This window comes from Coregonus clupeaformis, chromosome 40 (genome assembly GCF_020615455.1).
Source record: "Coregonus clupeaformis isolate EN_2021a chromosome 40, ASM2061545v1, whole genome shotgun sequence".
In the NCBI taxonomy this organism is placed as follows: Eukaryota; Metazoa; Chordata; class Actinopteri; order Salmoniformes; family Salmonidae; genus Coregonus; species Coregonus clupeaformis.
In genome coordinates, this window is record NC_059231.1 from 28,880,485 (window position 1) to 28,892,587 (window position 12,103).

At 42.0% G+C, this 12,103-nt stretch overlaps 1 protein-coding gene across 3 annotated transcripts in view; it reads left to right on the plus strand.

The window, feature by feature from the left end:
• Positions 1 to 12,103, plus strand: part of nalcn (sodium leak channel, non-selective) — a 327,441-nt gene that overhangs the window by 38,732 nt on the left and 276,606 nt on the right. For all 3 annotated transcript variants that reach the window (XM_041863638.1, XM_041863654.1, XM_041863648.1), the window contains one exon: positions 3,714 to 3,865. In XM_041863638.1, the coding sequence (XP_041719572.1) occupies positions 3,714 to 3,865 (152 nt within the window). The remainder of the gene's footprint in view (positions 1 to 3,713; positions 3,866 to 12,103) is intronic.

A 12,103-nucleotide genomic window follows, 5' to 3' on the forward strand; every position in this document is an offset into this window, starting at 1 on the left:
GTGCCGTTTGTTATACAATACATATGCTACCGCATATTACTCACCGCAGAGAAATATTTAGAAAACTGATTTAAGATCTCTTTAATTGATCTAGCCTATATTCCAAAATTAAACAAATTATAGTAATTGCCTTTTAGTGTGGACTGTATTATTATGCATACTGGATGGACTGGTTACCTTATTGCTGTTGGTTCATTGATTGTCCAGGGCGGCTTACAGAGTTAGCCTACAATAGTGAATTTGTATTTGATTTTGAATAGCCTATTAATAGGGATTTTTTTTAAATTTCATAATTAATAGGATGACACATTAGGCTACAGAATATCTCACCATTGTGTGTTTCCATCTCCTCCCCTTTCTCCATTACTTTCTCAAGCACGCAGAGAGAGGAGCTGTCAACAGTTTAATGAAATATGTTTTGTTGTGAAATCCCGAACAGATTTCACTTGCTTTCCCAAATTAAGCACTTTGTAGCTGCAGGAACAGAGTTGGGGAGCCCATGGCATACAGAGTTTGGGCGGAATATCACCTGTCGCGCAGCGAGAGGCTGCATGCTCCTCAAACAGTGGTTGATGCATGGAGTGAAAAAATCAACGAATGAACAGGCGGGAAAGCGGCTTCCATTCACTATTGGAGTGCATAGGCGGATCAAGCATATCTTGTCTGCTAAATTAACAAGCCTACAGCCTATGTGGCATGCCACATAGCCAGATAACATACAGTAATAGGCCAACTCATATTCTGTTAATCTGAAATAAATTTTCTTCATATCATGTTTCTTTAGACCTACCTAAAATAAATAATGGATTTATTGTTATGGTGTATATTAAATTGATTTATTAGACTTAAAATGTAGATGTTCCAAAGGCATACATCAGCAGCTTGTATGTGTGGAGGCCTGCAGATGCTAAACTTGTTTATGTTAATTAAGGGTCAATTACTGTGAGACCGGCAGTCTTTTGCATGACAATAACCAGCTGACAAAATATCATGACCTACCAGGGACCTCACGATACAATATTATAATACTTAGTGCCGATAGGATATGTATTACGATTCTCACGATTCTATATGTATTGCGATTCAATACTGCAATTTAATTATGATTTGATGTTCCAAACATATTGCTCGCTATATGTCTGCTTCAGGGAGACAAGAGTGAGCATGAACCAGTGAGTTTTGATCAGTCATGGAAATAAAAGTGGTGAAAACATGTTGGCTCACTATTTAAAAATAAGATGGAGATTAAAAATACCGGAGTTTCGGCACAGGTACAGTCCACTAGCGCTAGCTAACGCTACCTAGCAACAAAATATATATACGGTATATATTTTTCTACAAATCGATACTTGGAGTCAAAGTATCTATATAATATCGTCCAAAATAATACAGCGATATGCAACTGTATCATGTTTTTCCACACATGCCTACATTTTGGTCATATAGCAGATGTTTTATGACAACAATCCACAGCTAACACATATTCAGTGTGTGGTCCATGCTGGAATCAACCCCAAGTTACATTCAGGTGCCCAACACACTGAACGTTGAAGATGCATAGACCTGACATGACTCCTCACTCTACAGCAGCCATTTTAAATCTCCATGAAGTTAGTGTTTAAAAAAAAATAGATTTTGTGAAACTAATCACGATTAATCCCTATATTACTGGACCTTTAACCCACCATTTTAGGCTTAAATGATCATGTCTGTGTTGTGTAGAAAGGTGATTTATTTTATGAGGTGTTAGCTATTATCCGACTCTCTATAATTAGCTGTATCTGGATTCACCGCTAGGCCTTTGATTGCCTCTTTGTGATGTGGCAATGAATTATCACTTCTCATCCCCGAGCCCTAATAAACAATGTGGATGAATGTCTGGCTGGCCAATTTGAAGGCATTCATTTTCATTAGAGACGTCAAACGGCTCCTGGAATAACACCTGTGGCTAAAGAGAAAGGTTGGGGTGGGGTGGGGGGGTGGTGTGTGTATTTGCGTGTCCAGTTGGTGTGCCAGTGTCTCATATGCATAGCTTGTCTATTTTAGAACTAAAATGCATTTACCGGAACATTGCCACATACACCTGCACTCAATATTATAGAGTGACGATAGTATAATTAGGTTTTGAGCCAGCAATACATGTTAAAGTTAGTTTTTTCCCTCGTCATTTCTCCGTCAATACTCCATATTACGGAACAAAATTTGGCACACCGGTTGAGAACTCAATTCCCTAAATGGTCAGCAGATGACGGTGCGATCCGCTTGCTAGTTATCTTCCTGAAGGATGGACAGAAATGTTGCATTCTCCCGTAGGGATTCTTTAAGAAGACATTTAAGAAAGAAATTCCATTAAATTGTCTACAGTGACACTCGAATGTTAGAAATATGAAATGACGGTGCTTTCAGAAAGTATTCACACCCCTTTCCACATTTTGTTGTGTTACAGCCTGAATTTAAAATTGATTAAATTTAGATGTTGTGTCGCTGATCTACACACAAAACCTCATAATGTCAAAGTGGAATTTGGTTTGTAGAAAATTCTCGAAATTAATAAAAATGAAAAAGCTGAAATGTCTTGAGTCAATAAGTATTCAAGCCTAAATAAGTTCAGGACTACAAATTTGCTTAACAAATCACATAATAAGCTGCATGAACTCATTCTGTGTTCAATGCCACTCCGACATTGCTTGTCCTAGTATTTATATATTTCTTAATTCCATTCTTTTACTGTTAGATTTGTGTGTATTGTTGTGAATTGTTAGATACTACTGCACTGTTGGAGCTAGGAACACAAGCATTTCACTACACCCGCAATAACATATGCTAAATATGTGTATATGACCAATAACATTTTATTTTATTTGAGAGTATAGCGAAACTGTCTTACCCTATCATAACCCGATTTTTCCAGTGCTAGGCTTAATCTGTGTCCGGGAAACCTCCCCATAATGTTTAAATGAGTGGAATGGGATGATGTGTTACATGAAAAAGTCCATCCACCTGACAGGTGTGGCATATCAAGAAGCTGATTAAACAGCATGATCATTACACAGGTGCACCTTGTGCTGGGGAGAGTAAAAGGCCACTCTAAAATGTGCAGTTTTGTCACACAACACAATGCCACAGATGTCTCAAGTTTTGAGGGAGCGCGCAATTGGCATGTTGACTGCAGGAATGTCCACCAGAGCTTTTGCCAGAAAATGTAATGTTCATTTATCTACCATAAGCCACCTCCGTCATTTTAGAGAATTTGGCAGTACTACCAACCGGCCTCACAACCTCAGACCACGTGTAACCACGCCAGCCCAGGACCTCCACATCCGGCTTCTTCACCTGCAGGATCGTTTGAGGAGGTGGGGTGCTGGGGTGCTGGGGAGTATTTCTGTGTGTAATAAAGCCCTTTTGTGGATTGGCTCGGCCTGTCTCCCCATGGCTGCACCCCTGCCCAGTCATGTGAAATCCATAGATTAGGGCCTAATGAATTTATTTCAATTGACTGATTTCCTTCTATGAACTGTAACTCAGTAAAATCTTTGAAATTGTTGCGTGTTGCTATTATATTTTTGTTCAGTATATAGTTGAGATTGTTTAATGTTGTTTCAGCTTTCTCAAGATCAGTCTCAATGAACAATGCGCTGTGGCAAACATAAGTAAGCACTAAAATGAAATGTGTATTTAATGTGTTTGTTTTTCTGTGTTTCTGTGTTTGTCAGTAATGTGACATGGAACAGCTTGGCCATCCCCGACACCCACTGTTCGCCAGACGGGGAGGGCTACCTGTGTCCTTTGGGCTTTAAGTGTGTGGACTTGGAAGAACTGGGGCTCAGCAGACAGGAGCTGGGCTACAGCGGCTTCAACGAGCTCGGTACGTACACACACACACACGTGCACACGGGTGTACCCCCACACGCACATGCACGCACGCATGCACATACACACATGCCCACACCTACACACACATTACTGCCTTCATGCTTTAAGTAATATGTGTACAGATACAGTACCAGTCAAATGTTTGGACACACCTACTCATTTAAAGGTTTTTATTTTTACTATTTTTTACATTTTAGAGTAATAGTGAAGAAATAACACATGGAATCATGTAGTAACCAAAAAAGTGTTAAACATTTTAAATGTAAGATTCTTCAAATAGCCACCATTTGCCTTGATGACAGCTTTGCACACTCTTGGCATTCTCTCAACCAGCTTCACCTGGAATGCTTTTCCAACAGTCTTGAAGGAGTTCCCACAGATGCTGAGCACTTGTTGACTGCTTTTCCTTCACTCTGCCATCCGACTCATCCCAAACCATCTCAATTGGGTTGAAGTTGGGGGATTGTGGAGGCCAGGTCATCTGATGCAGCACTCCATCACTCTCCTTCTTGGTAAAATAGCCCCTACACAGCCTGGAGATCTGTTGGGTCATTGTCCTGTTGAAAAACAAATGATAGTCCCACTAAGCCCAAACCAGATGGGATGGCTTATCGCTGCAGAATGCTGTGGTAGCCATGTTGGAAAAAGTGTGCCTTAAGTTCTAAATAAATCACAGACAGTGTCACCAGCAAATCACCCCCACACCATAACACCTCCTCCTCCATGCTTTACGGTGGGAGCTACACATGCAGAGATCATCCGTTCACCCACACCGCGTCTCACAAAGACACGGCAGTTTGAACCAATAATCTCCAATTTGGACTCCAGACCAAAGGAAACATTTCCGCCGGTCTAATGTCCATTGCTCGAGTTTCTTGGCCCAAGCAGGTCTCTTCTTATCTTATTGGTGTCCTTTAGTAGTGGTTTCTTTGCAGCAATTCGACCATGAAGGCCTGATTCACACAGTCCCCTCTGAACAGTTGATGTTGAGATGTGTCTGTGACTTGAACGCATTTATTTGGGCTGCAATTTCTGAGGCTGGTAACTCTAATGAACTTATCCTCGTTAGCAGAGGTAACTCTGGATCTTCCATTCCTGTGGCGGTCCTCATGAGAGCCAGTTTCATCATAGCGCTTGATGGTTTTTGCGACTGCACTTGAAGAAATGTTCAAAGTTCTTGAAATGTTCCGTATTGACTGATCTTAATTTCTTAAAGTTATGATGGACTGTCGTTTCTCTTTGCTTATTTGAGCTGTTTTTGCCATAATATGGACTTGGCATTTTACCAAACAGGGCTATCTTCTGTATACCCCCCTACCTTGTCACAACACAACTGATTGGCTCAAACGCATTGAGAAGGAAAGAAATTCCACAAATTAACTTTTAAGAAGGTACCCTGTTAATTGAAATGCATTCCAGGTGACTACCTCATGAAGCTGGTTGAGAGAATGCCAAGAGTGTGCAAAACTGTCAAATAAAATAAAATAAAATAGTATTTGCCACATGTGCCAAATACAACAGGTGTAGACATTACCGTTAAATGCTTACTTACAGCCCTTAACCAACAATGCATTTTTTTCTTAATAAAAAAGTTAAATAGAACAACAACAACAAAAAAGTGTTGAGGAAAAAAGAGCAGAAGTAAAATAAAATAACAGTAGGGAGCCTATATACAGGGGGGTACCGGTGAAGAGTCAATGTGCGGGGGCACCGGCTAGTTGAGGTAGTTGAGGTAATATGTACATGTGGGTAGAGTTAAATTGACTATGCATGAATAATTAACAGAGTAGCAGCAGCGTAAAAAGATGGGGTGGGGGTGCAAGTAGTCCGGGTAGCCATGATTAGCTGTTCAGGAGTCTTATGGCTTAGGGTTAGAAGCTGTTGAGAAGCCTTTTGGACCTAGACTTGGCGCTCCGGTACCACTTGCCATGCGGTAGCAGACAGAACAGTCTATGACTAGGGTGGCTGGAGTCTTTGACAATTTTGAGGGCCTTCTTCTGACACCGCCTGGTATAGAGGTTCTGGATGGCAGGAAGCTTGGCCCCAGTGATGTACTGGGCCGTACGCACTACCCTCTGTAGTGCCTTGCGGTTGGAGGCCGAGCAGTTGCCATACCAGGCGATGATGCAACCAGTCAGGATGCTCTCGATGGTGCAGCTGTAGAACGTTTTGAGGATCTGAGGACCCATGCCAAATCTTTTATGTCTCCTGAAGGGGAATAGGCTTTGTCGTGCCCTCTTCACGACTGTCTTGGTGTGTTTGGACCATGATAGTTCGTTGGTGATGTGGACACCAAGGAACATGAAGCTCTCAACCTGTTCATCTACAGCCCCTTCGATGAGAATGGGGGCGTGCTCAGTCCTCTTTTTTTCCTTGTAGTCCACAATCATCTCCTTTGTCTTGGTCACGTTGAGGGAGAGGTTGTTATCCTGGCACCACATGGCCAGTTCTCTGACCTCCTCCCTATAGGCTGTCTCATCGTTGTCGGTGATCAGGCCTACCACTTAATGATGGTGTTGGAGTCGTGCCTGGCCATGCAGTTATGGGTGAACAGGGAGTACAGGAGGGGACTGAGCACGCACCCCTGAAGGGCCCCCGTGTTGAGGATCAGCGTGGCAGATGTGTTGTTACCTACCCTTACCACCTGGGGGCGGCCCGTCAGGAAGTCCAGGATTCAGTTGCAGAGGGAGGTGTTTAGTCCCAGGATCCTTAGCTTAGTGATGAGCTTTGAGGGCACTATGATATTGAACGCTGAGCTGTAGTCAATGAATACCATTCTCATGTAGGTGTTCCTCTTTCCAGGTGGGAAAGGGCAGTGTGGAGTGCAATAGAGATTGCATCATCTGTGGATCTGTTGGGGCGGTATGCAAATTGGAGTGGGTCTAGGGTTTCTGGGATAATGGTGTTGATGTGAGCCATGACCAGCCTTTCAAAGCACTTCATGGCTACAGACGTCAGTGCTACAGGTCGGTAGTCATTTAGGCAGGTTATCTTAGTGTCCTTGTGCACGGGGACTATGGTGGTCTGCTTGAATGTTGGTATTACAGACTCAGTCAGGGTCATGTTGAAAATGTTGGTGAAGACACTTGCCAGTTGGTCAGCACATGCTCGGAGTACACGTCCTGGTAATCCGTCTGGCCCTGCGGCCTTGTAATAATAAAATAATAATAATAATATGCCATTTAGCAGACGCTTTTATCCAAAGCGACTTACAGTCATGCGTGCATACATCTTGTGAATGTTGACCTGCTTAAAAGTCTTACTCACATCGGCTATGGAGAGCGTGATCACATAGTCATCCGGAACAGTTGGTGCTCTCATCCATGCTTCGGTGTTGCTTGCCTTGAAGCGAGCATAGAAGTGGTTTAGCTCGTCTGGTAGGCTTGTGTCACTGGGCAGCTCGCGGCTGTGCTTCCCTTTGTAGTCTGTAATAGTTTTCAAGCCCTGCCACATCCGACGAGCGTCAGAGCCGGTATAGTACGATTCAATCTTAGTCCTGTATTGACTCTTTGCCTGTTTGATGGTTTGTCGGAGGGCATAGCAGGATTTCTTATAAGCGTCTGAGGTTAGAGTCCCGCTCCTTGAATGCGGCAGCTCTACCCTTTAGCTCAATTCGGATGTTGCCTGTAATCCATGGCTTCTGGTTGGAGTATGTACGTACGGTCACTGAGGGGACGACATCATCGATGCACTTATTGATGAAGCCAGTGACTGATGTGGTGTACTCCTCAATGGTATCTGAAGAATCCCGGAACATGTTCCAGTTTTAATAACCGAGTCACTGGTGCTTCCTGCTTTAGTTTTTGCTTGTAAGCAGGAATCAGGAGGATAGAGTTATGGTCAGATTTGCCCAATGGAGGGCGAGGGAGAGCTTTGTATGTGTCTCTGTGTGGAGTAAAGGTGGTCTAGAGTTTTTTTTCCTCTGCTTGCACATTTAACATGCTGGTAGAAATTCGGTAGAATGGATATAAGTTTCCCTGCATTAAAGTACCCGGCCACTAGGAGCGCTGCCTCTGGATGAGCGTTTTCCTGTTTAGTTATGGCCTTATACAGTTCATTGAGTGCAATCTTAATGCCAGCATTGGTTTGTGGTGGTAAACAGACAGCTATGAAAAATATAGATGAAAACTCTCTTGGTAAATAGTGTGGTCTACAGCTTATCATAAGATACTCTACCTCAGGCGAGCAAAACCTCGAGACTTCCTTAATATTTGTTTTTGTGCACCAGCTGTTGTTTACAAATATACACAGACCGCCACCCTTTGTCTTACCGGAGTCAGCCATTCTATCCTGCCGATGTAGCGTATAGCCCGCTAGCTGTATGTTGTCCATGTCGTCGTTCAGCAACGACTCTGTGAAACATAAGATATTACAGTTTTTAATGAAGGCAAAGAGTGGCTATTTGAAGAATTTCAAATATAAATATATTTTGATTTGTTTAACACTTTTTTGGTTACTACATGATTCCATATGTGTTATTTCATAGTTTTGATGTTTTCACTATTATTCAGTGTAAAAATAAAGAAAAACCCTTGAATGAGTAGGTATGTCCAAACTTTTGACTGGTAGTGTATATCAAATCAAATCAAATTTTATTGGTCACATGCGCCGAATACAACAGGTGCAGACATTACAGTGAAATGCTTACTTACAGCCCTTAACCAACAGTGCATTTATTTTTAACAAAAAAAGTAAAAATAAAACAACAACAAAAAAAGTGTTGAGAAAAAAAGAGCAGAAGTAAAATAAAATAACAGTAGGGAGGCTATATATACAGGGGGGTACCGGTGCAGAGTCAATGTGCGGGGGCACCGGCTAGTTGAGATAGTTGAAGTAATATGTACATGTGGGTAGAGTTAAAGTGACTATGCATAAATAATTAACCGATAATAAATGTATTTTTGGTTTATCAGACTGGTGACTGCAGCTTGTAAACAGCATTTTTAACTTTGTACGTTCAGCGTATTAACTACTGTTGAATACCAGCTTTGAGTTGTATTTGTACAGCTACCGATCCAAAAGAATAGAAAATGCCAAAGCTGGTAGCTGTGTATTAGAGCTGTGCTACAGCGGCTTCATCAACCTAATATACAGATTACACCTCTGCTGAAACACCTTTGTTGGTTTAAATTCCTGCACAAATCAATCGGTCCAAAAAGTTAGATGACTATAATGGTCTTTCCCCAAAAGGTGGGTCGGGACCATATACATCGAAATAGGGATTCTAATTTTAAGCATTTCTATGGACAGGACTCTAGTGGATTGTAGCTGTACTTTCCTGGGTTATTTTCTCAAAGCAGAAAAAGCTACAAAAGAAAAAAGGCTTCTACATGAGCCTTGATCTGGGGTTCTGGCCGTCTTAGCCCCGTGATTCATTCTTGTCGCCTGAGCTGAGCCCAAATCCAGTGTTGGATACACTGAGCAGTGGCTCTAATCTCTAAATATCTGAAGGATAGAAAGAGATATAGGGATGGAGAGACAGAGAGATGGATACAGAGAGAGTAGAGGGAGAGAGAGAGCTTAACAGAGACAGATGCACACCTTGACAGACTCACGCACACTGGGCATGCATTGAAGGGTAAGGCTTTACTTCTCTCTTTTCTTTCTCTTTTTTCTCTCTTTTTCTCTCTCTCTCCTCAGTCTTTCGCTCTCTCTTTCCCTCTCTCTCTTTCTCTCTCTCAATCCCTCTCTTGATGAGTAGTATTTTTTGCAATGGAGGACGAAGTGCATTTCTGTCTACCAGTGTTTACCTCTCGTATTGAAGTGACCACAAACACATTCCTCATTGGGTAGTTGGAGCGATTCCCCTCTCTTTCTGTTTATGTATTACTGAACTTGTTTATTGTTTATAAAACTATACCATGTTATTCAATCATGTTGCATAGCCATGCATTGAAGACAAGTCTGTTGCATAGCCTTGTTATTTTGGCAATTACATAGCCTACATACAGTGCATTTTGTTTCATTACAGCCTTATTCTAAAATTGATTAAACAATACCCCATAATGACAAAGCAAAAACAGTTTTTTAGAAATTTTTGCAAATGTATTAAAAATAAACAACTGAAATATCACATTTATATAAGTATTCAGACCCTTTACTCAGTACTTTGTTGTAGCACCTTTGGCAGCGATTACAGCCTTGAGTCTTCTTGGGTATGACGCTACAAGCTTGGCACATGTGTATTTGTGGAGCTTCTCCAATTCTTCTCTGCAGATCTTCTCAAGCCTGTCAGGTTGGATGGGGAGCGTCGCTGCACAGCTATTTTCAGGTCTCTCCAGAGATGTTTGATAGGGTTCAAGTCCGGGCTCTGACTGGGCCACTCAAGGACATTCAGAGACTTGTCCCGAAGCCACCCCTGCCTTGTCTTGGCTGTGTGCTTAGGGTCGTTGTCGTGTTGGAAGGTGAACCTTTGCTCTGGAGCAGGTTTTCATCAAGGATCTGTCTGTACTTTGTTCCGTTCATCTTACCCTCGATCCTGACTAGTCTCCCAGTTCCTGCTGCTGAGAAACATCCCCACAGCATGATGCTGCCACCACCATGCTTCATCATAGGGATGGTGCCATGTTCCATCCAGACCTGATGTTTGGAATTCAGGCCAAAGAGTTCAATCTAGGTTTCATCAGATCAGAGAATCTTGTTTCTCATGATCTGAGAGTCCTTTAGGTGCCTTTTGTCAAACTCCAAGCGGGCTGTCATGTGCCTTTTACTGAGGAGTGGCTTCCGTCTGGCCACTCTACCATAAAGGCCTGATTGGTGGAGTGCGGCAGAGATGGTTGTTCTTCTGGAAGGTTCTCCCATCTCCACAGAGGAACTCTGGAGCTCTATCAGAGTCACCATCTGGTTCTTGGTCACCTCCCTGACAAGGCCCTTCTTCCCCGATTGCTCAGTTTAGCAAGGCGGCCAGCTCTAGTAAGAGTCTTGGTTGTTCCAAACTTCTTCCATTTAAGAATGATGGAGGCCACTGTGTTCTTGGGGACCTTCAATGCTGCAGACATTTTTTGGTACCCTTCCCCAGATCTGTGCCTCGGCACAATCCTGTCTCGGAGCTCTACGGACAATTCCTTCGACCTCATGGCTTGGAATTTGCTCTGACATGCACTGTCAGCTGTGGGATCTTATATAGAGAGGTGTGTGCCTTTCCAATCCCATGTCCAATCAATTGAATTTACCACAGGTGGACTCCAATCAAGTTGTAGAAACATCTCAAGGATGATCAATGGAAACAGGATGCACCTGAGCTCAATTTCGAGTCTCATAGCAAAGGGTCTAAATACTTATGTAAATGAGGTATTTATGTTTTTATTGTTTATAAATTTGCAAAAATTTATAAAAACCTGTTTTTGCTTTGCAATTATGGGGTATTGTGTGTAGACTGATGAGGACAATTTTTTTATTTAATCCATTTTAGAATTAGGCTGTAACAAAATGTGGAAAAAGGGAAGTTGTCTAAATACTTTCCTAATGCTCTGTATCTGTCTGACACAGATGGATGGAGATAATAATGTGCTGTCTGTGTGCGATGGAAGTCTTTGTGCAGTGGGGATGTTTTGATTCACTGAAAATGTAAATGCAAGTTTTTTATTGGACAATTCCCTCCCTGTTTGAGTCTGTTTTCTTTAATTGGTGCCCAATGAACACGACAAAGTTTTCAGACACCGGTTATTATTCCCAATGCTGTCATTATTGTGTTTGATGGAGAGAGAAACACGAACCACATTAACATTGTTTTTTCCCGGCCTCTTCTTGTCTCTGTCGAAGTGTTTCCCAGAGGAGGGGTTTGATAAGGGTTGACAATAAGCCACATGAGACAAGGGATGAAGAGCAAGTAGGTTTTATAGAAACCTTTGAAAAATGTACGGCCAATTGGACATCATGCAATTGACATTCCATTGATCAGAAGGAAACTATAGACCAGAAAGTGACACTGTCAATATACAGTTTTCATTGTTACTGTACATGCTTACATGTCAACATAAACAGACAAAGGTAAAGGAATATGCCCAATATCTAATTCAGTGATTCCATTTGGTAATGCTCATTAAACAAGGCCACAGTATCTACTGTGTGAAATGCTCTGATTTACTACGATTAAGCACTGGAAATGAGTGTAAGATAAGGTTGGATGGTGGAATGTATCTGTCAATGTTTAAATTGTATGTCCCTATGTAATTAAACAGTTAAAAAACAACCATCAAGCTTCTCTATTGAGAAGTCGTGTCTAAGTACA